At 46.1% G+C, this 27791-nt stretch overlaps 2 protein-coding genes across 10 annotated transcripts; one reads left to right on the plus strand and one right to left on the minus strand.

Annotated features, from left to right (window-relative positions):
- Window positions 1-1688: 1688 nt before the first annotated feature.
- On the minus strand, window positions 1689-19518 carry CIAPIN1 (cytokine induced apoptosis inhibitor 1). Of its 9 annotated transcripts, XR_012652243.1 has the most exons (13): window positions 19425-19461; window positions 19069-19142; window positions 16868-17043; window positions 16434-16586; window positions 14384-14460; window positions 13941-14109; window positions 13659-13732; window positions 13204-13319; window positions 12593-12662; window positions 8910-12009; window positions 6433-8667; window positions 5921-6109; window positions 1693-3637 (listed from the first exon to the last, which is right to left on the minus strand). XR_012652243.1 is itself a non-coding variant. In XM_075040561.1 (10 exons), exons 3-10 carry the CDS (start codon window positions 17022-17024, stop codon window positions 11899-11901), a joined length of 927 nt encoding a protein of 308 aa, XP_074896662.1. In that variant the 5' UTR covers window positions 17025-17043; window positions 19069-19142; window positions 19425-19461; the 3' UTR covers window positions 8698-11898. The 9 variants fall into 9 exon arrangements, 1 of the variants encoding a protein (XP_074896662.1); XR_012652240.1 differs by having other exon boundaries at window positions 1690-6109; XR_012652241.1 differs by having other exon boundaries at window positions 1692-3637; window positions 5921-8667.
- On the plus strand, window positions 19495-27791 carry COQ9 (coenzyme Q9). The gene is made up of 9 exons (XM_075040562.1): window positions 19495-19614; window positions 20724-20889; window positions 21510-21645; window positions 22002-22144; window positions 22416-22500; window positions 23586-23690; window positions 25675-25830; window positions 26241-26294; window positions 27671-27791. Exons 1-9 carry the CDS (start codon window positions 19545-19547, stop codon window positions 27704-27706), a joined length of 951 nt encoding a protein of 316 aa, XP_074896663.1. The 5' UTR covers window positions 19495-19544; the 3' UTR covers window positions 27707-27791.

The raw sequence follows: 27791 nt of genomic DNA on the forward strand, positions 1-27791 counted from the left end.
CCCCCCTGCATCAGGGCCTCTCTTGGTCCCCTGTAACTCCTCCTGCCTACAACCCAGTTGTGCTCAGGACCTGCATCTATCACCTTGGACAGTTTCTGCACTTCTGCAGCTGGAAAAAACCCACAGCTGTCATCTTTGTGTTGCACAAGTGGAAATAGGAAGAGGTGAGGGAATCCCTATGGTGACAGTCCTGGACCAAATCCCGTGCCCTTGGCCCCTCTTGTCTAGATGTCGCAGCCCCAGATCCCATCCTGATGCGGGTGGGATCCCCCAGGCTGCCCCAGCCCTTGGCTTGGAGGAGGAACAACAGGGACAATGAGGCTGCCAATGAGCCAGCGAGGGAAGAGGGATGTGACTTACAGCCACCAAGAAGGGGACGAGCAGATACTCGTCTTTGCAGTCCCCAGCCCTTGCGTGCCCTGTTTGCCTGCAGTGCCATAAAACACTGCCCGAGGCAGCGGTGCAGAGGGGATGCTTCCAGAGGGCAATGGATGATGCAATCCCCCCAAAGAAACAAACCCACCTGAACGATGCTTCAAAACCATCACGCAAAGAGTAAGAGATCTCACAAGAAAAAGTGCGTGGTAGGAGACAAAGGAACAAGTCCACAACTGGACTGATGGAAGACAGTTTATGGCCAGATCTGGTAAGGTCTCAGGGGTCTGGCCTGAGGCAGCAGGCGCTCTGAGACCCCATTCCAGCACAGACACAGCTGCACAGCTCACTCTGCACCACAGAGCAGCATGATTTTTAGTCCTTTCTGCTCTCCGCAGCCTCATCTGAGATGCAAGTGTGCAGGTCATTCCTGCACTCCCCATGGGCCGTACCTGGCACTGTGTGTCCATCCCAGGTCACTGGGAGAGAGGGTGGCTTCAGCTACCTGAAGCAAAGAGTTCAGAGGAACACGGGAACAGGTCAGCTACTGGGAGAAAAACAATTAGAGAAGCTTCACTGAAAATGGCTGAAGTTACAGTGACTTAACTCTGCTGCAGGGCATGTTTAAAGCGTCTGCTGGAGACCCCCGTAGAATTGCCCTGTCGCAGAGCTGGCTCAACAGCACGTCAGGACGTGAACCATGTCTGCTGAGTTCAGTTAATCCTCCTTCAGTTTGTCCTTTTAGCCCCTTCCCACCACCGCAGCTGCAAGGGAGGCAGGTGCTGATCTCTTCTCCCTGGCATCCAGTGATAGTGTTGTCCCACAAACAGGGTTCGTTTACCCGATGTGCAAGCCAATAACGCACAGAGTCAAGGTATTTTCAAACTGATTTCGTTGATGTGCATGAATGGGTGCCTGTCTCAAGACAGCATACCGTTGTCTCAAAAATCCTTATAATTATATACTTAACTAATACATATTCATTGTTATTTTCCTTAATGATTGGTTCTTTTTTCTTCATCCCTCATGTAAATTAGTGCACAGACTCTGTCTTCTTCCTTCATTGTCTTCTTTGGAGCAGGTGGTATCATTTAAGTAGGTGGTCAATGAATCGGTGGTCATGATCTCCCCTGTAGGAATTACCTTTTGCCTACTTCTTCCCTAATCTTGGCAGTTCCAAGCAGTTCAAGGTTTTTTGACCAGACCACAATTTATTACCTTTTCTGACATAAACATAAAGCCCCATTGTTGTCCTAAAAGTGGATTCCTCACCCGGTGTGCAATAAACCAATCTCACACACTTAGGGGAGACACTGCTTTTTATTCAGGCCTGGGTGCTCAGTGGATTCTCCACAAATTGAGCACACCCAATTCATCAGGTGTGCCTCTTTTACACAGTAACAATTACATACAATTCATTAAACTACTCCTACCTAGTACATATTCAGACTATCTAATGCATATGCATAAGATTACCTAATCGTGACACACAAATGCTTTCTCCGCATGAGCGGGGGTCTCAGGTGGTCTTCAGTGATCGTTTGGGGAGGTATCTCCTCCTCACTTTGACCGCTAAATCACTCTTGGATAGGTCAGTGGTCCGTTTTCCTGCCAAGAGGGATGTATCTTCAATCAGGAAAGTATAAAAAAGTACAGGATAACCTTGGCTACTCCTCTAGCTATTATTAAAGTTGTTTGAAGTTGAAAATTATTAACTAACTTAATTTCAAACAGGATTTTCTATTCTAAACAAACAGGATCCTTTATTCCTGACATCAGTCCTTCCCCCCTTTGAGAATTATGATGTCATTTAATATTCATCCTAAGTCTCACACCATTCCTTTATAAGTTCTTGGTCTACACGATGGCATGTATTGTATCATGCAACACGTTATCAAAATCAGAACTACAAACAACAGGATAAACACAAACAATTGTTTTAACCAACTTATATTTAGGAGCCATGAAGTCAACCACAAAAGTTCCAGTCAGAACATTCTTGTTCTGAAAAGTTAGAAGCTAATTCTTTCAATTGCTGTATCTTTTTTTCCACCAATTGTAAATGATCAGAAAGATTAAACCAACACATTCCTCACAACCATGTCTGTGCCTTAATAATAGATAATCCATAGCTGCCTGGTTCTCTAGGGTTGCCTCTCTAATCTGGGTCATTTCTGTTCCAAGAGCTGTCAGCACTTGAGATGTATAAGTAATGTCTTTGACCAAAGCACAAGCAATTCTTCTTAAGGTATGATAAATCATGGCGACTCCTATTCCGGGTGTTAATATTGCTGCAGCTGTCATTTCACTTGAACCATAAAGAGTAACTTGGGAGTCACAATCTTCTGGTAACCAATAGCTGCTCTTTTTTCCTCTCCTCAATTTTCGAATCTTCATTGCTTAGGAGCAATGGGGCTAATCTCCCAATTGAGCAAGGGCCTTCAGTGAAGTTGGCCGGGACATAGGTATAGGCTAGTCTACCACAAAGTAAAAACCATCCCAGAGGTAGTCAGGTGTGGGCCCAAGCATAACTTACATTTTCTGTTTCATTACATGCTAAAGGGGGTTGCAATTGCATTAGATTGTCACACTTTGAGGAACAACTTACAAAGTTAGCACAATGTTTTGCAAGTAGAGTTCCTCATACTCTTACTCTCAGCATTCCCCTTTCTTTAATTTTAATAGTTCTTCCCATATTGTACAAATTACTATATGTCATTTTGAATCCAAATACTCTTAACATAGTATATTTTTTCAATATTTCTAATGGGGTTGGGATCCCAATTAGAACTATACATTTCCCCAACCAAATTTCCTGATCCTAAACAGAAGGTGGACATGTTGGTAACTTCTCTGGCCAAGAGTTCCCAAATATTACAATTTCTATCCCATTGTGGCAACAAAAATTGAGGATTATTATTTCCTACTCAAATTATCAAAATATTTACTAACAATTAGCCACTTCATTATTGTTTCTGTAAAAATATTACGCTGTAACTTAATATTGGGTTGTCTTTAGTTTCAATTTCAAAGGTCCTTTTGGCATGGAAGTTCACAGGGCGGATGGTATCTTCTTTATTTAATATAGTGGATCCAGGATTCAGCTCCCTGGAGCTTCACTGCAGTCAGTAGCACTTGATAGGGTCCTCTCCACTTCTCCATGAGTGGTATGTCTTTCCACGTCTGCAGATACACTGAGTCTCCAGGCTTGAAGGGGTGTACTGGTGAATCCAAAGGCACAGGAGCTTTACCCTGGATGTGTCTATGGAGAGAGTTAATGATGTTGCCCAAAGATATTAAATAAGCCCCCAAGATCTGTTCTCCTTTCAGGTGCATCTGACTATCTTTTCCTGTCAAATTTGCAACATAAGGCCTTCCAGATATTTCAAATGGACTAATTTTCTCTTTTGTCCGAGGTGTTATTCTAAGTAGTGCCAGAGGCAAGACTTCAATCCATTTCATCTGAGTTTTCCTGACATAATTTCCTCCTTTGTTGTTTGTTTGATTGATTCATTCTTTCTACTTTTCTACTAGACTGTGGTCTCCACAGGGTGTGTAAATCCCATTTTATCTGTAAGAATTTAGAAACTTCCTGGATGACTTCTGCTACAAAATGGGGTCCCCTATCTGTGGAAAATCCTTTAGGAACTCCAAATTTAGGTATTATTTCTTTCAAAAGCACTTACACTACCTCCCTGGCTTTGTTGGTGCAACACAGGAAAGCTTCTGGCCAACCTGAAAAGGTATCAACGATTACCAATAAATATTTGTATCCTTTGCACTTTGGTAGTTCAGAGAAATCAATCTGCCAGTAATTCCCAGGTATAAAACCTCTTTTTACCTCTCCTGGTAAGAGTCTTTTTTGAATTTTGGCATTATTCCTCAAACAGATTTCACATCCTTGTGTAATACCTTTCACAATTTTTAGCATGTTAATGCCTGTTGCATGTGTTCTTACCATTTCTACCAGGGCTTCAGCTCCCATATGAGTGGTACCATGTGTTCTTTTCATGAGTTCCCTCATTATTTGAGGGGTAACGATACATTGTCCATCTGGAGTTTTCCACCATCCTTCAGGTGTCTTGATACACTTTAGAAACTCAGCAAATTTATCTTCTTTCTCTGTATATTCAGGGATGTTAACATTAAAAGTTCTTTCAGGAACTAAGGCTGCTATTTTTTGTAAATAAAGCAGCTCTTTTTGCAGTCTCATCAGCCTTTCGATTTCCTTCGATTATATCAGTCTGTCCAGATTGGTGTGCTCTGCAATGGTGTGCTCTGCAACACATCACTGCCACTTCCTTCAGCCTATTGACTGCTTCCAGCAATCTCAAAATCTCTTTGCTATATTTCATAGGATTTCCTTGTTATGATAATAATCCTCTCTGCTTACAAATTGCACCAAGTGCATGTATTATTCCAAAGACATACTTTGAGTCAGTGTAGATATTGGCCCGCTTTCCTTCCAAAATCTCTAAAGCTCAGGTTAATGCAATTAGTTCAGCCTTCTGAGCAGAAGTGCTCACTGGCAGCGATGTTGCCTCTATCTCTTCTTCCAGAATAACGACAGCACATCCAGCTTTCTGTTCCCCTTTGATGATGAAACTGCTTCTGTCGGTGAACAGTTCCTAATCAGGATCTCGTAAAGGGACATCTTTCAGGTCTGCATGGCTGGAGTATACCTCCTCAATAGTTTGTAAGCAGTCATGCGTCAATTCTTCTTTTTTGTGTAGGGGTAACACAGATGTTGGATTTAAGGCACTAGATACTTTCATTATTACATCTTCTTGTGGGAGCAGTATTGCTTGGTGCTGTACCATTCTGCTCAGGGACAGCCGATGATGTCCATTCTGTTCTAACACTGCTGTAACAGCATGCACCACATCAACAGTAATTTTCTGCCCCGAGGTCAGCTTTTGTGCATCCTGTACCAGCAATACAGCAGCTGCCACTGCCCTCTGGCATCCTGGCCAGATGGAACTTTATCTAGTTGTTTTGAAAAGTAAGCTACCGACCAACTTCCCAAAGTCCACACAAGAATTCCCAGCGCCTGGTGTTCCTTTTCACACACATAGAGTTCAAAAGGCTTTGTCAGATTCGGAAGGCCTAAAGCCGGAGCACTCCTGAGAGCAATTTTTATTGCATCAAATCCTTTTCGACAATCTGGAGTCCATTCTAATAGCTCTCCTGGCCCCTTAACGGCTTCATACAGGGGTTTAGCCATTAATCCGAAATTAGGAATCCACAAGCGACACCATCCGGCCATTCCCAGAAATGCCCTAAATTCTCTGAGCTAGGAGGTGCAATTTGACATACTGCTGCTGCTTTTCTTTCGATTACCAACTTCCTCTCCCCCGGGATATCTCAAATCCTAAATAAGTCACAGTTGTCTGAACGACTTGCGCCTTTTTCCGTGACACTCTATATCCTGCTCGCCCCCAAAAGTTTAATAAGCTTATGGTTGATTTTTTGCATTCTTCAGCCATGTCTGCCCCTAGCAGTATGTCATCCATGTACTGTAACAAGGGAACATTAGCTTCCTTACCTTGCCACTGCTCTGGTTCTGTTGCAAATATGTTACCAAAAATCGTGGGGCTATTCTTGAATCCTTGGGGAAGCACTGTCCAGCATAACTGCATTTTCCATCCTGTCATGGGACTTTCCCATTCAAAAGCAAACAGCTTCTGACTTTGTTCTATAGGAATGCAGAAGAAAGCATCCTTCAAGTCCAGTACTGTAAAATAAACATTAGAATCAATGATAGTAGTCAGTGAGGTATGGGGATTAGGTACCACTGGATGGACATCCACTACTATTTGGTTGATAGCTCTTAGATCTTGTACCAATCTATACTCCTGTGAATGTGGCTTTTTAATGGGTAGAATTGGAGTGTTATATTATGACTGGCATTCCCACAATAGTCCGTACTGGAGGAAGTTGTTTATGATAGGTTCCAATCCAACACAGGCTTCCAATTTTATAGGATACTGTTTTCATCTTACTGGCTTAGGTCTTGTCTTCAATTCTATTTTTACCGATTCAGCTGATTTAGCTCACCCAGGTTTCTCAGTTGTTCATACGAAGTGAGTTACAGCATCTTCTGTTTCTGCAGCGGAGCTGACTTCCTTTTCTTTGTCTTCTGCTGTTCCAGGTAGTGCCTGTAACACATATATCTGCGCTTCCCAGGCATATTTTGCAGAATATGGACTCTTACTTTATTTGCATCAAAAGTTATTTGTACCCCTAATTTATTCAACAAGTCCCTTCCCATCAGAGGTAACAGGCATTCTGGCATGTATAAAAACTCATGTACAAACATCTTGTTACCAATTTTACACTCAATCGGATGGAAAAAGGGGTCTAATCTCTCATTTTCCTGTTGCACAACAGCAGCCGTGGAATATTTACTTATAGGTCCTTTACAACCATTTAGTAGGGAATAAGTTGCTCCTGTGTCAACTAAGAACTTAACTACATCATTCCCCATTTTCATTTCAATGAGGGGTTCGGCTGGGGACTTATCTTTTTGACCCCCAGTCCCTGTCAATCGGAGTCTTCATAAATGACTCCAATTAATTCCCCCGGTATAGTTATCACTACAAGGAGTTGATTAGACTGTCTTTTTGGGCATTCATTCTTCCAATGTCCTTTTTCTCTACAAATAGCACACTGGTCTTTATCTAGGGGGGTCCTAATTTCCAGATTTCTTCTTATTCCTCAGCTCTTCTCTTGTCCTCATCCCCTTCTAAAACCTCAACATCTGGATGAGGTCTGAGCCTTTACAAAAGTAGCAGCCAATATTGCTGCTTTTTGCTTTCTATCCTTTAATTTTTCCTTTTAATTTTCTTTTTTCTTTTTTCTCAACCTCCTCTCTGTTATTATATACCCTATAGGCAATTTCAGTTAGCTGGGATATTGTCATCCCAGACATTCCATCGACCTTCTGTAATTTCCTTCTTATATCAGGTGCTGATTGTCCTACAAAGAGCGTGGTAAAAGTAATTTTATTGGCTTCATCTTCAGGGTCTAAATCTGTCCATTTTCTGGCCACCTCACATAATCATTCATAAAAAGCAGATGGATCTTCTGTTTCACCTTGTACCACTTGATATAATTTAGCAAGGTTCTTTGGTCTAGATACCGCATTCTTTATTCCATATAAAATTAGCTGGTGGTGTTGGTTATTAATCATCAACCTCCCTGTACTCAAATTCAGGTTCCAATTAGGCTCCTGAATTGGCATAAGCCAGTCAGGGCCACCTCTGGCATTCTGCCATTCATTCTCCTCCCTTGCCTTTTCTATAACCATTCTTTTTTCTTCTGGTGTAAATGGTACTTTTACATATACCGGCATACCATCTGCTTGGCGAAGGGGGGTCTGAACTACAGGATGCTGTTGTGCTCAAGTTCTACCTGCTATTGGACTTAAAGCTTCACTACCCCTTTCACTATCTCCTCCCCCACTAGTAACACTTTCCTTATCTGGAGCTACTAACATCTGGATATCCTCCTCCTCCTCTTCCAGTTTTAGGCACCTTTTCCCAATACTACAAGCAGAACAACACCTTGGTGCCTTCTTAATATCTTCCATCATCATCATTACATTTGAGTCAGAAGTTAACAAATTACATTTTTTCTGTATTTCATGATTGTTCCTTAACGAGAAGGACAGATCAACATATGGCACCTCATCCCATTTATCCAATCTTCTGCAAAACAACATTAATTGTAAAATTGTATTATAGTTCAATGATCCCTTTTCTGGCCCTTTTTCCCCATCATCCAATTTGTATTTTGGCCAGCACTGAGTACAGTACTCTGTCAGCTTCTTTTTTGTTAGGGGATCCCCTCCAAACTTGCCCCAATGTTTTAAAATACAACCTAATGGGGAACAAGGAGTTTCTGCTGGCTGCTGGGTGCCCATATTTCTCTCCAGAAAGAACGTTCTCAACCAAGATTTCATGTACTCCAGTCATCACAGTCAAATGTATATGATTAGCTTTTCCTATACATGCAAATACTGTAATATCATATACTGCAGTTGTCACTGTCAAATGCATACGATATACCAATCACACCAATTATACATCAAACTAGCAATATCTCTTTCAGTTGGTGTTGCACCATTGTGTCGCTTACCCGCTCCAGCTGGGGAGAATACTCTCGGAGTCCCCAATCAAAAGATCAGTGCACGCTGGAGTCCAAAGAGCAGCATCTCCCCACCAGTGGCTGGCAAGTCGATCCAGGCAAGGCGTCACAGCTGTCCCATCTGGGTCACCAAAAACTGTTGTCCTAAAAGCAGATTCGTTACCCGGTGTGCAATAGACCAATCTCACACACTTAGGGGAGATATTGCTTTTTATTCAGGCCTGGGTGCTCAGTGGATTCTCCACAAATCGAGCACATCCAATTCATCAGGTGTGCCTCTTTTACACAGTAACAATTACATACAATTCATTAAACTATTCCTACCTAGTACATACTACTGTACCTAGTACATATTCAGACTATCTAATGCATATGCATAAGATTACCTAATCATGACACACAAATGATTTCTCCGCATGAGCGGGGGTCTCAGGTGGTCTTCGGTGGTCGTTTGGGGAGGTATCCCCTCCTCACTTTGACTGCTAAGTCGCTCTTGGCTAGGTTAGTGGTCCGTTTTCCTGCCAAGAGGGATGTATCATCAATCAGGAAAGTATAAAAAAGTACAGGATAACTTCAGCTACTCCTCTAGGTATTATTAAAGTTGTTTGAAGCTGAAAATTATTAACTAACTTAATTTCAAACAGGATTTTCTATTCTAAACAAACAGGATCCTCTATTCCTAACATCACCATTGTCTAGTAGTTAGTTCCTAAACCCTCAATCATGTCTAGTTACTGTTTCCCTATTTTAAATATTAACTGATGGGGGTTGTACACAGGACTTTAGCAGCTCCCTGATTATTTCAATCTTATTATACATATTAATTGATAACAATTTGACACCTGGGAATGGTTCAAAGCTGCACTAGGGGAGGTTTAGACTGAACATTAGGAAGCATTTCTTTACCAGGAGGGTGGTCAAACCCTGGAATAGCCTCCCTGGAAAGGTGGTCAATGTCCCAAGCTTGTCAGTGTTTAAGAGGCATTTGGCCAATGCCCTGAATAACATGCTTTAGCTTTTAGTCAGCCCTGAAAAGGTCAGACAGTTGGACTAGATAATCGTTGTAGGTCCCTTCCAGCTGAAATATTCTACTCTATTGTAGGCACAGCCTCAGCTTGCTCACCCCCTAGGGACAAGTGGCACCCTCCCACGCGCAGGGTGGGCAGCCAGGCACAAGGACTAGGGGTAGAAGGAGGAAGGGAGGGTAGGCAGCGTAGCTGGAGACTGTAGCAGACAAGGGAAGGGGGCTAAAAGGTTAAATACTCCTCAAAAGCAGCCCGATAAGAGCATAATCCCACCCAGTTTATGCTCGATTGCTTAAAGAGAACGAGATTACACAGCCTTAACCATCATTAACTGAACTCAGCAGTATCTGAAAGTCCTTCCAGCTTGTTTGAATTCCAGTTGAGTGAATCACTGTAAAACAAAAGCTTCTGCTGCCTCCTCCCTCTCTTATCTTATTTACTCCTGACAGGAAAGCAGAGTTCAGGTTAAGGGCTGCCTTTATCAGGAACCTTTCACATGGAGACACGCAGATATCCAATTTTCCGCTACCAGTGAGGCTGAAAAAAAGGCAATAAAACCGAAAAAGGTCACAGGTGAGCAGAGGCTTTTACCCATTTCTTTAGATCACAAGATGGGAGTGCTAACAGGTTTGCTGGACAGGAGGTTTATCACAAGACTTGTGTCTCCTTGGGAGCCGTTCTCACTGATGACGGAGGCAGTGACTTGGGATAAGGGTGAGGAAGGGGTCTGGGAAAGCCGTGCTCTTGCTGGAGGGCAGCCGCCCCTCTACACACAAGCTCTTGGAGGTCTCTGTTGCTGTTGCCACCAATCCCTCATGTTCCCCTCTGGCTCCCAGGTAGGTACCAAGTAGTACACAGGTCACACTCGAGCACCTGCCCCTTGATCCACACAGGGTGCTCTGCACACCCGGAGGACTCTCTCCCTTCTCTCCCTGCAAACCTTAACCAGGAGAAAGCCTCTTTCTGAAATCTAGACCGAATAAAAAAGTTAATCTAGACAACTTGATTCTGTTCTTTCCACTAGGCATCATGTATTCAAGTCACGTTTTCAGTGGAATAATTTATGGAGAACTCCAAGATACAACCCAACATTTAAATGGTTCCAGAAATCACTGAGAGGCTGAGTAAAAGGAGAGACACGCTTAGAATGCCACTAATACCAGTCTTAAAACAAACGTTTTACTATTGGTCATTTTTATTTCAAGGACAGAACAGCCTTTCATCCCAGCTCCCTCCGTGAGTTTAGTGTGTAACTCAGGTAGCACAACAACAAGCAGTCACATCCTGTAGAGCATGAGCTCCAAAGCAAACCCCACTGAGACACCGGCTTTGGGTTTTCCTCCTCTTCCTCCCTGGGTGAGAAGCAAGCCTGGCACAGAACAACCCGCACCTGTGCAGATGCTTCACTAGCAGTAATTATGCAAATAAATAAAGAGTAGTCAGTACCTTGTGGAGAGGACGGTGACCACAGATCATCTAGAAATTAAGTTATTGCTATGTTCTTACTGGACACTGCAGGTAACTAACCTGGTAACCACCAAGAGAGGCAACAGTCTCAGATTGCCCTTGTGTTATCAGTTGATGTTGGACAGAAAGGTGTGGGAGGACAAGACACATCTTGTTTAATCTGCTCTCTGCCTTAAGGGCAGGAGTTTTCTCAGTGGGACTGAATCTTTGTCATTTTGATGGAAATAGGTGGGGGAAGGGGATATCATGGGCAGGCTCCCAAAACGCTTGGAAATTCATCAAGCCTGCCAGACTTTACCAAGGAGTTCACATATGCTGCTAAGAGTACATATACATACGGCTAAGTGTACTCGTGTACTCACTGCTCCTGACTTGCAACAGGAGCTACTGAGCCACCTTCACGTGGTAAGGAACTGCAGGTTCAAATTTCAAAGACAGCAGGAGCCCAGTGTCACCCTGAGCTGAGCCAGAGCTGCTGATTTGTCAAGGAAAATCAGGGCAAATTAGAGCTGTATGACAGGGGCATGGGGAAGTATGGGTCCTGCCACACACAAACGAGGTTAACCTGACACTTGATTCTACTTCCCTCTGCTGGTGGGACATGCTGTGACGGCCAGTGTCCCAGTATCAAGTCAAGCCAGCTAAAACAAGGCATAACATGAAGTCTAATACATATGAGACCACTTGTCACCAAAGATTATCAGGTAGCCCAAGGTTGATTACAAGTGATGAGTTCACAGCAGTGTCAGTGCCCCCAGTGTCCCTCCCCACAAGGAGTATTGGCTGGAGAGCATGAGTTTGAGAGGATGAGGAGAACTGCAAGAAGAACCTCAGACTGATGGAAAAGCAGGAGTCCTTCACAGGACAGCCAGAGATGCCTTTGTTAGGCATCATGCAGCTGGTTCTCTTTCAGGAGAATCTTCTCCCCAGGCTTGAAGGCAGGCATCCCCAGGTAAGGACAGCTGGCACAGCGGAACGCATCCCCCAGATAGCACTGGCAAAAGAAAGAAAAGCACCTTCTGTAATCAGGGACAACTTTCAGTTCTCTCCTCCTTTGATATGGTTTTTCCATCTTAAGAAATGACGCTCCTCAGTGTGTATTGGCACAGAAACCGGTTCCCGTCTACCCCCTTCTCAACACACATCTGGTTAGCACCGTTAGCAGAGCTGTGCAGGGCACTGTGATCACATGGAACAAGGAAGTTTCCATCCCAGCCGGTGTGCCCAGGCATGGCTGCATGCTGGGCTTCGGCAGCCCCCTAACCACCGCCAGGTCCCCTGGGGTCCCATAAGGTGATCCTCCCTGAGCAGATCACTGGATAGCACATGAGCAGGGAGGTAAAGGTTCACTCTTCACTTTGACTCCTACGAGGGCGGCACTTGTGCTGGAACAGACAGCACGCGCTGGTACAGAGCATGTGAGCACAGGGCAACAGGCTGAAGCTCTGCAGAAGCTGCTGCACAAGCAGTGTTTGGAAGCAGTAAACCAGCTTAGAGAGCAGTCACTAGAGAACACAGTTCTTGGATACAGATCATGTACTGCAAACCACAGTATAGAAACAAAAATCACTATTTACATTTCCACAGGCAGATTTGGGCTGTGAGCTCTTCTTCTCCTGTTCTAGCTCTTCAGCCAGGCCACATGTGCTGTAGAAAAATAAAGAAGTCACCTGCATCTTTCTGCTTAAAGGTTGTGAGTCACCAACACTCGTTCCAGTCCTACCCACACGCAACAGCCCTCGCCCTGTCAAACTACACAGCCGACTCTGGGACTTTCACGCTCTTCCCTTTGCTCTTCAACACCATGGTTTGTATAACAAGTGTTGAAACACACTCCTTGAGTTTAAACTGAGTGGGCAATTGCTCTACAGCACTTGTTATGTGTCCTGTTTCTCCTTGAAATCTGAGAAACCAGGGTTTTAGCCAAGGCTGCACAAACTGTGTCTCCACCTTCAAAATAACTGTTGATCATATCAGTGTGGTAATTTGTAGCAGTTTTGGTATGGCTAGTCAATTCTCATTGTATTTGGATTTACATTCAAATAGTTAAGATAAAAAAGGACATGAACTAAGAGAATTACACTCTGAACAACAGCAAGGTGGCTACAATCTTTTTAAAATTCATCCAGCTCTAAGGGTTTAATGTTACAGTTAAAAGGTTCAGCAATAGGCTAATCCCAGCACTGACCAGTTCTTGCAGGCTTTCTTTTTGCCCATTTCTTTGCAGGATGGAGCTCTAAGGGACGATGGATCTGGCTTTTTCAAATCCTCTGAATCCAACAGCTCATCAGAGTCCAGAAGATCCTGAAAACACACCATGGAAGATAACATGCAGAAAACTGATTTGTCAGTAGGGAATGACATTTCTGTGTTGTGTTCAAAGAAATGGTGCTATCTGTAGCACTAGCACTAAAGCGCTGCAGCTGTGCCCTCTTATCCGTGTCTCCTTTCCACCCTCACCACATCTCTGGGCTCTCATAGTAGATGAAAGTAGACCTCACGTAGTAGATGAGATATTTTGCCCTGGGGATGCTTCTCTACCTCTTAAGTTGTAAGGTTTCCCAAAAGGCATGACTGAAACTATTTAGAACAGGAAAGAATAGAGAGAAGGAACAGCAAAGCCTCACAAACAAAATCAGATACCATCTCTTCATCATTCATATCATTGGCAGAGAGCGTCCACAGCTTGGCAGTGGCTGGGTCCACGGAGGGTTTTCCTGGAGCCAAAACAAAGGAAGAAATAGTATTTACTCCAGCCTTTGCCCCATCTACTCCCAAGAAACAGAGTTTAAACAACTTTGGAAAGCCCCACTTGACAGGTTTTTACTGTAGCACTCCCTACCCCAGAACTGTCTCCCTATTCCACGGGATGCTTGTCACCCAAGAAGCAGGCAATCCAGACATTTAGCACGCACCACTCCTTACCTGAAGGACCAGGTTTCTTGGCAAAGGAAAGTTTGAGCTGACTTGAGGAACCCACTTCGAAATTGGGCTTCCTGCCTTCTATCTGAACAATGAGAAGGTCATTGCCTTGGTAACCCAAATGCTCTTGGACCGACTGTGCCTCCTCTGGGGTCAACGCTTCCTTTTGCAGCTGCAATGTAAAATTTTAGGTTAACCTCATGCAGAACCCCTTATTTCAGCACCCAGTTCAGCATTCCATTGAACACAGACAACCGGTATTTTCAATCCTTAAGAAAAACAGTACCTTTGCGGTAACTACAGTTTGTGGCAGGCAGTGTCCCTGCACATTTACAGTAAACGAGGGTAGTTAGACACCTTGTCACCCGGCACGTCCCCAGGAATCACCATCTACATTTCAAGGTAACTGCAAGAGGGAGTTCCTGGAAGTGGTGAGTACAACATACCTCCTTCACTTCCACCAACCCAGAGAGAGTCAGAGCTGTGGGGAGTTTGGCTGCTGTCTTGATTCTGCTGTTGTTTCCTGGAAGACACAAAAGCAGGAAGTAGGAGGAGGGAAAAACAAGAACTGAGGTCACTGAGAAACCTGGAAGAGCAAGAGCTTTAGAAGGACATACTCAAGCCAAACCTCTGCTTTAAAATTGTCTCTTTCTAATTGACAGCAGGAAGAAAGCAGAAAGAGCATAAGCAGCTTGTCATTAAAGTAACAGCCTGGGATCACAAAGCTGTTCTAGCTCCAGATCTGTTCTATATATGCCAAAAACCTTCCTCAACCCAATTAACACCCAACAAAAAAAAAAAAGGGGGGGGGGGGGAGGGAACGACCAACCCAAACAACAAAATCCCCTATTCTGGTTTTGGCTGGGATAGAGTTAATTTTCTTCCTAGTAGCTGGTATAGTGTTATGTTTTGGATTTAGTATGAGAAGAATGTTGATAACACACTGATGTTTTCAGTCGTTGCTATGTAGTGTTTATACTAAGTCAAGGATTTTTCAGCTTCTCATGCCCAGCCAGCAAGAAGGCTGGAGGGGCACAAGAGGTTGGGAGGGACACAGCCAGGGCAGCTGACCCAAACTGGCCAAAGGGATATTCTATACCATATGACATCAAGTCCAGTATATAAACTGGGGGGAGTTGGCCAGCACCAGAGGTGGGGCAGGGGGAGTAATGCAGATTGCTGCTTGGGAACTAACTGGGCATTGGTCAGCAAGCAGTGAGCAATTGCATTGTGCATCATTTGTTTTGTCTATTGTAATTATTATTATTATAGCAGTAGTAGTTGTATCATTATCTTCTTCCTTTCTGTACTATTAAACTGTCTTATCTCAACCCACAAGTTTTACTTTTTTCCAATTCTCTTCCCCACTGGGTGGGGGGAGTGAGCAAGCGGCTGCATGGTGCTTAGCTGCCGGCTGGGGTTAAACCATGACATCCCCCAAAATATTTTCACATACTAAAATGAACAACTCGTGAAGTTTTCAAAACATGGACTCCTAAATGAACATTACATTCAGAAACAAAACATTCAACATTGTTCTTGTAGGCAAAAGCTATTACAATCACTGTTTAATCAAAAACTCATCACAGGCTTCTTTGCTTGGGCGCAGGATTCTGCTGAACAGAATTCACTCACCCTCTCACTAGTCCCACTTGCACTTTATTCCAAGTCCACCCAGCCTGTCAGATGTGACTCTGGAAAAAAGAAACCTCATCTACTCCAGACTTTGCATGTTCTTTGTTCTGTCCCAGAAGCATTCCCCCTACCCCTATGGTACCACTTGCACCACAGAGCCACTGCCAGCTTCAAAACACTGGCAAATCTTCCCAACCTGAAGAAGCCATTTCTGCTGCCACTTACACCACCATTTTCAGCACTGTAGATTGTGCCAACAGAAACACCGTCAGCATAGATGCTTCTGTTCTTATCAGGTGGCATATTATTTCCCACTTCCATCCTGAACCAGCTCCTTATGCCAGTAAGGTTTGAATGCAGGTCAAGTAGAAAGAGAAACAATCTTGTGTTCACCTCCTTGTGTGCTCCTCCAGCTGTCCCATGACAGGTGCTCTGGCTTTACTCTTAAAACTTAGTCCAACCACTTCCACCTTTTCTGGATAACTATTTCTCAGCTAGCTTCTGGGACAGCCTCTCTCGGCGTTTGTCATTTTTAAAAGCACTTCAGAAGCTCCTCAGAAACACAACATCTGCAACTATTTAACATTACACACTCTAGAAGAAGGCCAGTGCCCACTGAGGTTTTCAACATAGTTCAGGAACAAGCCTATCCAGCACTTTTGATAGAAGGAGAGTGACTGCAAACATCTCTGATGGCTACCAGCTTAAACACAGGATAAAAACCTTGCTATTCAGGTTAGTGTGTCAGGAGAATTAAAATCTCTGAATGTCAGTCAGGGTTCCTGTGCTTTCCATTTCAGCCTAATCCTCACGAGAATTGCTGTGTTGCCATGAAAGCAAGGCTGATGAGGATTCTCTCACCTGATTCTGTAACCACTGGTTCTTTCAGGAGGACACGGCCCCCCGGCTTAAGTATCCGAGCTATTTCTGCCAGTACCTCCGCACTGTGCTGTGCTGTACTGCCTGGTACCACACCAGAGAGCACTACATCAAAACTGGACTCCTTGTGAGCTGCTGAAAAGAAAGAAAGAGGAAGATGGTACAATTTTACACATGTACACACAGGGCTTCGCATCAGTTCCACCTCTCTCATGCTTGCGTACAACAGTAATAACTGATTAAAGCACAACCAGGGTATGTCACTTTCTTTGCTGTACTGCCAGTGGCAAGAGTTAGCAGTAGGTGCTATTGTTGTTCTGAACGCTGACTTACAAACCAGGGAAGATGACAGCTCACACAACAAAAGCACCCTCTCCCTTTAAACAAAACAGTGAAAAAATTAAGCTCATTCTTACACTGAGACAGCTGGTTAACGTTTTCCACAGACACACGATTATTGGCTCCCACCAGTGCCTGAATTTTGTCCACCAAATCCTTCAGGGCTTCAACCGGCGAGGAGCTGTCCCAGATGATGGCCACACGCTGGCCTGGCACCACTCCGTACTCCCCCATTCCCACAGCAGCAGCAAACCTGACAGCGGCAGAGAAGGGAACCGGTCAGGGGGGAGACAGACGGGAAGGGTAAGTGCCAAGTGCAGCATGAACCTCTGTGGACTGTGACTTAATCACAGAGCATCGACTTGTTTTAATAAATGGGGGTTATTTTCTGGAGACATGCAGCATAGAATTCCCACAAGCTGAGCATTAACATGACATTAAGAAATAACTACACTTAAGGGCATAACTCAGTTTGTCTCCAGTTCAGAGACTAGTTCTGCAGGGAGACTGCAAGCCATAGTTAAAAAACTTACCTGCTTTCCTTAAAGATTTGAATTGAGACATACAGAGGATTTCTAGACTTCCAGACTAGCGATGACTATTTGACATTAAACACTGCCTTGTCTCTCCTACTCAGGACATGACCTAGCGGAGTTTGCTTCTGCAGTACATGAGAAGTAACTTTCGGCATTCCCAGCATTCGAGATTGACTCTCTTTCGACTCATATCATTGGTGGTGCTGGGTGAGCAATTACACAGAGGGAGGAGGGGAACAGAATATGGGGTGAAGTGACAGTTTTGAGAAACCTGTCTGCACTAGTATTTTATAAAAGATTGTACTCCTGACAGAGTCTGAAGAAAATCTGCACTACAGAAGTGTCACAATAGTATCATACCATCACCTGTACTCATAGCAGCACTGGCTGCTGAAACAAATTACCTAGCTTCTTTCACTCTACTCATCCAATGCAAACCTATTTTCTTTCTAATTTAACACAACCACTGAGAACAGAAAGCACCAGAGTGAGCACACTAGTTGCCCAATGTTACCTTCAATTAGCTGCAAGCCACACACTTGCTTCAGGAGAGCCTGTTGTAAGCAAGGTCTTTACCAGAAATCATTACGTTATGTGTCCTGGGTAATGTCTTATTTCTACCATGTTGCCATGAAAGCATAGCTTACGGATATGCTGTACCAAATTTAATTCGGTTGCCTGCAGTCAGCTGTGGAGTGGGTTTTGACCCCCTGTTCCTCTGGCTCTAAGCACCATGAACCGCTCTCCCCTGGAAACTGCAAACAAGTTCAGAACAGGACAACTCTGCACCTTGTCAGAGCTGCTCTGGTAGGAATTTGCGCTAATGCAGCCCAAAATGCTGACCAGGTAAGGAGCGGAAGATCTTGGACCTGTACGCAACAGGTTATAGCACCTCACAGTTGGCCCTGCATGCATATGCAACGCAAGCCAGGCAACTACAAGAGACAGTTACACTAGCAGACACACATATTAATCTCATTAAAAAGTCACCTTTCTGAAGAACAAGGCTGAAAACCTGAAAAGATACGTAAGTTGTTGGGCTAATGTAGAAAAAAAAAATCAAAAAATCACACCTTCCTCTCAGACCAGCAGGCTGCGACCTTTCAAGATCAGTTAGAGCCCAAAATACATCAACAGTGACACCAGCCTGAATCAATCGATGCAGCCTAAAGAAAGTAGGAAGCTACCGATGTCCTCAAAGACAGGACATTATGTCTGCCTCCAGTCAGTGTAAAGCCTAGGAGTTAGTTACCATTAAAGCATGCTCAGTCATGTTCTTGATGGGACGACGGGGAGGATATTGTTCCCCTCTTACGTGGGATATATTTAAAACGGAAGGTTTTATGTCTTCATTTTAAGTATCTCCAGCTCTAGACCACAATGACCTAGACCAGCTCAAGCACCTGAGCGCTTGGCCGGCCAGGGCTCCGTGAAGAGAGCGAACCGGCACTCTCCTCTGTCACACGGAGGAGGATTCCCGCCGGCCGGGATCAGGCTGCATTCTGCCGCGCCAGGGAGGAGGCCCGAGGCCTGGATCCGGGGCAGATACCGGGCTGGGGGTGGGGAGGGGGCCTTATCGTAATTTCGCACACATTTAACAGTCCTTGAGGAACGCGACTGCCCACAACGGGGCAAGGAAGGGACTTTGAACAATATTGGAGGTTTGCAGCTTCAAGAGGTTAAGAAGCTACCGCATATAGCACGTCAAAACTTTAAATTAAAGCCTTCTGAGCACTCCGTACCTTGTGACGCACAGCAGGCAGCTTCCAGCGGCCCAGGATGCAATCCAAGGCTGCAGGCAACAACCACACTGCCCCTACAGCAGGTGAGTGTTTTAAATACATCCCCTCATACAGAAAGGGCAGAATAAGCCTCTAAATGACAGAGCCGGGAAGGGTTCAGAGGGACGAGGAACTAGCTACGTGAAGGAATTTCACACAGCAATTCCCCACTCCCCGCGGCGGCCGCCTCAGGCAAGGCCTCGGGACAATCTTTGGAAGGGAAAAGAGGGGAGTATCGGCCAAGGCGGGAGGCGCCCCCCGCCTCCCCCCTGCCGCTGAGGAGAGCAGGCCCCGGCCCCGGCCCCGGCCCCACTCACCGCTCGCCTCCGAGCTCGCCCGCCTCGCCTCGCCTCGCCTGGCCGCGTCTCGTCTCGCTCTGACGCCGTCACCGCCGCGTCCCGCCCCCGCGACGTCATCGCCCTCTGCCCGCTTCCAAGATGGCGGCGGCGGTAGCGGCGGCGCGCAGCCTGCCGCGGGCGGGCTGGCGGCTGTGGCGGGGCCGCGCGGGTGAGGGGGCGGGGGGGCGCGGCTGGGGGCGTGCTCGTGCTCGTGCCCGTGCCCGTGCCCGTGCCCGTGTACGCGGCGGGCGGGGCAGGGCGGGGCGGGGCGGTGCCGGGCGGGGCGGGGCGGGGGAAAGGTGAGGTGAAGGGCAGCGGCGGGGCGCCGCTAGGGGGCGGTGTGGGGCTGCGGGGCCGCCCCGGGCCCGGCCCCGGCGCAGGCCCTGAAGGCGCGTCCGGGCGGGCGCCTGCCTGAGGCCGGTGGCTGCGGGCCCCGGGGCGGGCTGGCAGGCCGGGGGGGCGCAGCCTGGCCCGTGAGGGTCTCTGTGGGGAGCACAGTGTCTGGGTGAAGGAGGGCGTGCGAGGCCTGGCGTGAGGAGAGCCCTTCAGCCGGCCTGGCGCCCCGCCAGCCCCTCGCACCTCCCTGGTCCTGAAAGTGCCCCAGGCGGTGTGCGAGGGAACCCGGGGGGGGGGGGGTTGGAGTGGGGGGTGTTTGAGGGTGGGTTTTGTGGAAAGTGTGGGCCACGCAACCCAAGCTTACTAAAAAAACCTCAAACCTCGCTGCAGTGAAATCAAAAATTCTCAAAGAGTAGCTGTACTTGAAAGCTGCGTTGTCCTTGAGTCATCTGAGAAACGCACGGCGTGATCAGCGTGTTGTATCTATTAAGACTGCTCGCTCTCCGGAGTATTAGTCGCCTCTTGCCCCAAGCTCAGGGGTCAGCGCCTCCCTCTAGCTCCTCTCCTTCATCAGGGACCAAAAAGGAGAGAGGGTATGCTGCAGGGGAGTCAGGGCAGGTTTGCATGCCTGGTTTCCAGTCCAAGATTGGGAAACCCCTTTCTAGCATGCCTGGTTTCCAGTCCAAGATTGGGAAACCCCTTTCTATTTGCAGTGCGTGCCATCTGCGAGGTTCTTTTCCTCACAAAACATTTTCGCTTTATTTTCATCAAGTGAATGTGAGCTCAGCTGAGAGGGGCACTTCTTGGAAGTGTAAAAAAAGACTGTTTCTACAAATTTCTGTTCTTTTCAGCTGTGTTTGCCGCAGCTCTCTTCTTCACCTTAATTTTCTGTGCTTCCTCTTGCTGGAAGGAGACATCTGACTCTCTTGGTTTCCCTTCCAGTGGTCAGGTGCCAGCTCTACCAACCACAGCGTGCTCTCCAGGCCTCAGCCGTGCTGAGGAGAGTCTCCGATGAGCAGAAGGAGCCGTTGGCATCTTCTCAGCAGCAGTTCGATTCACATCCAACCGATCACCAGCCTGAAAAGGAACCTCAGGGCCCTCGCCCCAGGTAACTCACTAGCTATTTCTAGCGCTGTCCTGCTGGCAGCAGGATCGGAAGGCTCTGCTTTCCTGAAACTCACATCTGAAGCTCGGAGACAACGAGATCCAGAGTTAATGGAGCTTTAGACTGCAGCAGCTGGAGAGCTGGTTTGCTGTGACAGTACAAATTCCACTGTCCGCTGTGGAGACAGTATGGGACTTGCTTTCAAGAGGGAACCTCTCTGGTCTGCAAAGTGCAAGCCTTTGCTTCTGGATTTTTGTGTAAATCTACACAAAATATGGACAATATGTTGTCCATATGCCTCTAACTATAAAGCCCCACCCATTTGGAAAATCTTATACTTTAGCTTTTTTTTAAAGGAGGGGGAATCTGAGGCTGATTGGTCTCCAGGTAGGCACCTAGATTGAGCCCTCCCTTATTTTTCTCTTCTCCTCTTATGGCAAAGGTTCGTTGAGAATCCTTGTTCTGGAAAGGGAAGGATTTTACAGGAGGAGGTGAGATTTATACCAAGTAAGCAGATCTCAAAGTGTGCCTGCACACAGCAGTGGCAGTGAGTGAGTGGCAGAGTCCAGGTTGCTGATGTTTGATGGTGACATTCCCCTCACTGTAACAATACCTTCTCATAGTTACACTGGCCAGGGCGGCCAGGAGTCTGAGGACTATGAGAGCGAGGAGCAGCTGCAGCATCGAATCCTCACAGCGGCGCTGGAGTTTGTGCCTCAACATGGCTGGACTGCAGAAGCCATTGCAGAGGGAGCCAAGGTATGTGGGGAGAGAAGCAACAAACCAGTTGAAAACTGGATGGAGCTGAAGTCCAAAGACAGCCAGGCCTGCATGCTTCCCCCACATACTCTTGGGCGATGCACCCTAGTCAGCAAATGCTACTGGGCAGGAATGTGTCCCAGCTACTACAGGATCACCCTGTCAGAGTTAAACTAAGGCACGATATAGAGTAGTGATCCTAAAGACAGGAAAACATGTACAGGAAGCACTTTTTAATGCAGCATTGCTTTGTTTAAATTCATATAACTTCATTCATGAAATAAAGATGTTTTTCTTACCTGGATCCTGCTTAGCAGTGTATGACCTGGTCTGTGCTTCTCCCTTCTTCCCTACAGACCCTGGGTCTCTCTGTTGCTGCTGCAGGGATGTTTCACAGTGATGGCAGTGAACTGATCCTACACTTTGTGTCTCAGTGCAACACCAAGCTGTCTGAGCTGCTGGAGCAGGAACAAAAACTAGTGCAGCTGGGCAAAGCAGAGTGAGTATTGGGTATGAAAAGACATCTTCCTTGGCAGACTTTGGGGACTGGATAGACAGAGAGGGCACCTGGGACACAGATGCTTTTAAGTAAAAAATGTAATTTACCCAAATAAAACCACCTTCCCAGATAGAGAGTTGGACCAGAGGCATGAAGGATACGTAATACTTTGCATATCTATTGCTGAGGCAGGCAAGAGATTGATCTTTCATGTTCAGAATTGAGTTTAACTTGGATATTCTTCATATTTGGGGTTTTTTTCTTTACTCAGGAAGAAGCCTACAGATCAATTCCTGAGAGATGCTGTGGAAGCCAGACTGAGGATGCTGATTCCATATATTGAGAAATGGCCCCAGGTATAAAATGAATATCAAGACTGTCTCTTTTTTTGTGTGTATTTTAAACACTCTGTGGCCTTCAACATAGTCTCTCCACCAGAGTAGTTGAAGGTTGTAAATGAAACCTCTCCATTGTTCACTCCACCCATCTGGGATCCCCAGGGGATAACCTATGTCTCTGCTCAGTCCTATTTGCAGTGTCACTGCAAGTCAGGCTCCTTGCAGCATTGTTCTGGCTGCATCGGTCTTTCCTGACACCTGGAAATGCAGAACTACTGCTTTGAGCAAGAAACAACCTGCCTGGTGTGCAAATGACAAACCCTTGACAATCTGAGGATAGGTCTGTGAGCTGAGAGGGCTCCATGATCAAAAATTCAGATTTAAGTCTCAAGCCATTCATTCCAGGGTGGGAAGGGAATTGAATTGTGGCCAGAGTAACAAGCAAAATGTTCCCAACCTTTGGCTGCAAAGATTGCTGCAAAGTCAGCCTCTGTTGTCCGGACTCACTGCTGGCCTCTGGGCAGCTGAATCCAGTGCTCCTTGCAGAAAGAGAAGACGGGTTCATGTTTTTGTTCCAGGTTAGCATAACTTGTCTTCTGAAGGATGTGGGTGGTTTGTGACTCTCTGGCATTGTGTTATTATGTTCAAAGGCTGCAAGTTCCCAGTAGTGCCATTATGGCTGGCTGTTCTGCCCTTGGTAGCTGCTTTGAGTTCAAAGTCAAATTCAGAGAAATGAGAGATTTGACTCCCTTCCCATAGGGGCACAGCACAAGTCTGAGTCAGCTCAGCCTGTGCTGTGTTTCTGTGCCTGGAGAGGCACCTTGGGAGAGACAGCACAGTGGCGTTCGAGCTGAGCGGAGAGCTTTGGGCATGAGTACAGGCCGAGGCCTGAGCTTGGCTGCCACACTGTATATTCCCTGCAAATCCTGCTGCTTGGAAGGACCAGTGCTAGCTGAAAAGGGGTGGGAGGACTTGTCACTGGGAGCTGGTGGCAAGTCAGCAGCAACAGGGAAAAGATAACAGAGCAGAGCATTGTTGGTCTGCTTTATTATTATGTCCTTCTCTCTTCAACTCTCCCATTTATCTGTGTGTTGCCTTTGCAGGCTCTGAGCATCCTGTTGCTCCCGCATAACATCCCTTCCAGCCTCAACCTCCTCACCAGCATGATCGATGATATATGGCAGTATGCTGGAGACCAGTCCACAGATGTAAGTCTTTGTGCTTTGCAGACTGGCTGGTTCTACCCTTCGCACGTCAGCAAAATGATGGGTTGAAGTACACGTCAGGCCATGTCTCTCTTGAAATGATCCATTTGTTGAACGAGGAAGACATTTTCAGAAGCACCCAAGGGTCCTTATAAGCTATAGTCTCATTTCCAAAGAGACGTAGGAGCCAATGGGACTAAATGCAAATTAGTGCCATTGGAGTTAGTGCAAATTAAAAGGACCTACTTTCCTAGACTCTTTTAAGTGCTCCTTTTTTTTTTTTTTTCTGAAGACACAGACAAAATTGTTGAGATTTTGAGACTAAGAAGTTGATCCAGTATTCAGTGAGTGAGCAGCGTGTCTCGTTCAAAGCAGCTGTCTCTTCCACCAGCAGTAGCATTTACAGATTTGAATTGAAAACCTTTAAAGAACCTACCTAAAAATACCAGTAGCTTATTAAAGCTTTCATCTTTCTGGCAGGAAATAAAAGAAAATTATAACCTTAATTAAAGCAATTAATAAATTACTTTAATTCATATAGATGTAGGGAGAGATGGCAAAAGCTAAATGAGCCATTTTAAAAAACTACTCTAATAAGCTTCTTTTATCTGTGTATAAAAGAGAAGCTACTGCAGAGAAAAATAAATAAGATGACAGAAAAATTAAAGGAATAAACCAAAAGAGAACTGAAAGGCTATGATTACATCAGGAACTGCAAGTCCTTTACGGGTTATGAAAGTCAAATCAACAGGTCAAGAGTCAGTGTCTACACTGAGCTGCTCCTAAAGTCTCCTCACCAACGTAGGGATTAGGAGAGGTTCTAAAGTTTCTCTTTTGTTTGCGCCTTCCAACCAGTTGCGTGAGTTTTCTTGGGAAGCTGTGGTGCTGACCCCGCTCCCTCTTTCCCAGTAAAAGGGTTTAATGTCACTCACAGTGGAGCCCTCTTCACGATGCCAGGAGCTCAATAGAGTATGCCTATGCATCCGAGACCCCTTCAGGTGGGTTTTTTTTGAGCAGGAGGAGAATCAACAGAAAGAGTTTCGTCTCAGGCATCTGAGAGATCCAGTTGCAAGTAGCAGCATCCCTCATGTTTTTCCCCTTGTCAAAGCTTGCAGGTTGTGGTGCAGAAAGTAGAGCTTTCGAGCCAACTGTTGTCTTCAAAATCAAGGCCTGTGTTTTCATTTTTCTTTTGCTTTGTAATTGTGAATGGAACAACCAGTATTTTTTCTAGGTAATAGCAGCAAATGAAGTTGAAGACTGGTTTTTAAAAATGTTTATATATTTTGTCTGCCAGTGGTTCAAGTGCAACTGGAAAAACTGAAAAGTTTGAGTTATTTGTGCATCTTTGCATTGTGTAACCTGTTGTTGTAGCGCATCCTACAGCATTGCTGCCAGCAGTGTACTGGTGCATTTAGTGATTCAGCAGGCAGTACTGGTATTTCAATGATAGGATTTGGGAAAGGGGTATCTCTGTGTGAAGTCTTGCACAGTTCTGTCCTCTGTTCCCTTTCTTCACGCTTGTATCTGATGCGAACTGCAGCTGAAGTTCAATACTAAATATAGCTGTTTCTTATCTAATCAGATCTAGAATCAGAGCTTTGCATTGCCTGATAGCAGTCCATGAAGCAAAGATTAACTCTTTCACTGTGCATGCAGGCTAGCTGAGCAAGGGAGAATTCCTTGCTGCCTGCTGCAGGTGCCTGCTTGCAACCAGAAGCAGGTGGTGGGGATTTTGTTCAGCAGTTTTAGACACCGTACTTGTGACCTCTATCTGGTGCCACGGGAGCAGCTGTGCTGTCAGATGTCAGTGTTGGCTGGTGGCCCACTGCATCACAGAGACGATTTATACAGTTTAAGTGGGAAAGGAATGTGCAGTCGGTATGCTATTTTCCTCTACCGTTCTCCTGTCTACGTTTGTGAGCTGCATTCTTGATCTGCGTTCGGGTCACACCTTTCTCTCTCTCTCTCTCTTTTCATGCCCTTGCAGTTTAACTGGTACACTCGTCGGGCTGTGCTCACTGGCATCTACAACACCACTGAACTGGTGATGATGCAGGATTCATCCCCTGACTTCGAGGACACTTGGCGCTTCCTGGAAAACAGAGTAGCTGATGCCATGAACATGGGCAATACAGCTAATCAGGTAACATTACAGGCAAGGTATACATGCAGTGTCCCCCTTCTCCCCAAATATACATGCAGGCAGACCTGGCTTTCAGTCACGCAGGCCACACGTCTGCTGAGAGACTACCTTGTATTGGCGGGTGATTGCATAAATGCTGTCAGTTCAATATAAATAAACACCTATTTTCTAGTGAAATGATATGTAGGCGCACTCTTTGTCAGACTGGCCTGATGGTTAGGAGACACATATTCCCAGGAAATCTCTTCCATGCTTCTTATCTCTGGCTATCATTTGTCTGCAGTGCTTGGCGTCTGTCAGCACCTTTCTGTAGCAAATAAATGTTTGTTGTGCATTATGTCTCTGTTTGGGTGGCCATAAGTGTAACTGCAGAAGAAAGCCAAAGGTCATGTTCTCCTTGTGTCTCCTAGGTACAGTCAACCGGAGAAGCAGTTGTCCAGGGCCTGATGGGAGCTGCGGTTACTGTAAGTAATGCTGAAACCAGCAGGGCTGTAAGGGCAGAATTGTTTCTCTTCCCTTCCATGCTGAATGTCAGCATGTTTTTCCTCCCAAATCTAGAAGATGGCATGAAAGAGAATTGTCTTTTGTAACTTAACTACACGTCAGGATGATTTTCTGGGTTGTTTGGGGTTAGTTCACTGTTTTGTGGTGAAAGAACTTGTAATAGAGCATAAAAAATTTAACTCTGAAGGTGCAGGGTGAGCTTTAGGGATGAGAGACTGGTGATCAGAATAAATACAACTGTTCTCCATCGCTTGTCACGAGATCTCTTCCTCTGCCAGTCCCCATGCTGGAGATCTTGACGGAAGGTGCATGCCCCCGTGGGCACACAGGAGGTGGCACCTGTCCCTGAGGCACAGTGGGGTGACTTCCTCAAGCTGTTTCAGTTGACTGCAGTGTCCTTCCAAGAATTCATGCACATATTGGCAGCATCCTGGACTGCTTTGTGTCCATGCAGAGGGAGCTGCACTTCCTCTGGGATACAAAACAATCCTTTCTGTACTCAGGAATGATTTCTGAAGGGCTTCAGGGCCTCCCTGTTATTCTATTTTTGGACAATTCCCATTGCATTTAGCAGCAAAGTGATTTCCTTGTTACCAGAAAAACGTTTTCCTTGTACCAGTACAAGACAAACAGGCTGGAACGTAAATGAGAAATAATTTTTTACTGTACGAAGCAGTTCTCAAGAATTTCTCCCACTTCCTTCCCCCTGCGGTTACGGTAGAATCGTTTTGTAACTTCAGTGTTTCTCAGCCTCTCTCTGCTCTCATACCTGCCTATGCCAAAAGGATCCTCCACTAGAGAAATAAATCCCTGTGCTCTGTCCATGCTCTCGTACCTCAGCACGACACTCTCATCCCTGCGGCTCGGGTCTGGGATGTCTCCCATCACCAGCTGTTTAGTCTGTCCCTGCAGCAGACCCACTGCGCAGATGAACAGGAGGAACTACTAGACTGTTTCCCAAGCGGGGTGGGTTGCAGCCAGCTGGTTTTAGGGCAAAAATCATCCCAGTACATTAACTATAGGGGTAACCGGTCCGGAGCTCCCATGGCCAAGGGTGGAGCCGCTGTACGGGTGCGCTGAGCTCTCCAGGTCTCTGCAAAACGGACGAGCAACCTGCACGCCTCATCGGGTGCTTAAATTCTCTGTCGGGGTCTGTGCGGCCACGGAAGTAAAACCAGGCTGAAGCCCACTGACCGAGAGAGCGGGTTCAGCTCGGGGGCGGGGGTGGTGGTGCTGGGGCTGGATCCAGGGCGACCTTTGTCCGCCCCCTCGGCATTCACGGTGCCTTTTCGCCGGGGGCGCCGGTACTGAACCCCCTCCTCCCTCTGCCCTACAGATCAGGAACCTGGCGGGGCTGAACCAGCGCCGGTGAGGAAGGAACCGACGGCGGAGGAGCGACGCCGGGCCGGGCCGCGCCCGACCTTTTCCCGGCACCAATAAAGCCGTAGCCCAGCCTG

Source organism: Buteo buteo, chromosome 11, assembly GCF_964188355.1.
Source record: "Buteo buteo chromosome 11, bButBut1.hap1.1, whole genome shotgun sequence".
Taxonomy (NCBI): domain Eukaryota; kingdom Metazoa; phylum Chordata; class Aves; order Accipitriformes; family Accipitridae; genus Buteo; species Buteo buteo.

What these genes read in the sequence shown, in the direction of transcription:
- CIAPIN1 (XM_075040561.1), bottom strand. Translation starts at nt 17,024, where the DNA reads ATGGGGGAGTACGGAGTGGTGCCAGGCCAGCGTGTGGCCATCATCTGG. An exon ending in ACCAGTGGTTACAGAATCAG is followed by an intron (nt 14,461 to 16,433) that starts GTGAGAGAATCC and finishes TGTGTCTTCCAG; the next exon opens with GAAACAACAGCAGAATCAAG. An exon ending in CCAAATCTGCCTGTGGAAAT is followed by an intron (nt 12,010 to 12,592) that starts GTAAATAGTGAT and finishes TTCTTTTGCCAG; the next exon opens with TGCTATCTGGGGGATGCGTT.
- COQ9 (XM_075040562.1), top strand. Translation starts at nt 19,545, where the DNA reads ATGGCGGCGGCGGTAGCGGCGGCGCGCAGCCTGCCGCGGGCGGGCTGG. An exon ending in CCATTGCAGAGGGAGCCAAG is followed by an intron (nt 21,646 to 22,001) that starts GTATGTGGGGAG and finishes TCTTCCCTACAG; the next exon opens with ACCCTGGGTCTCTCTGTTGC. An exon ending in TGATGGGAGCTGCGGTTACT is followed by an intron (nt 26,295 to 27,670) that starts GTAAGTAATGCT and finishes TCTGCCCTACAG; the next exon opens with ATCAGGAACCTGGCGGGGCT.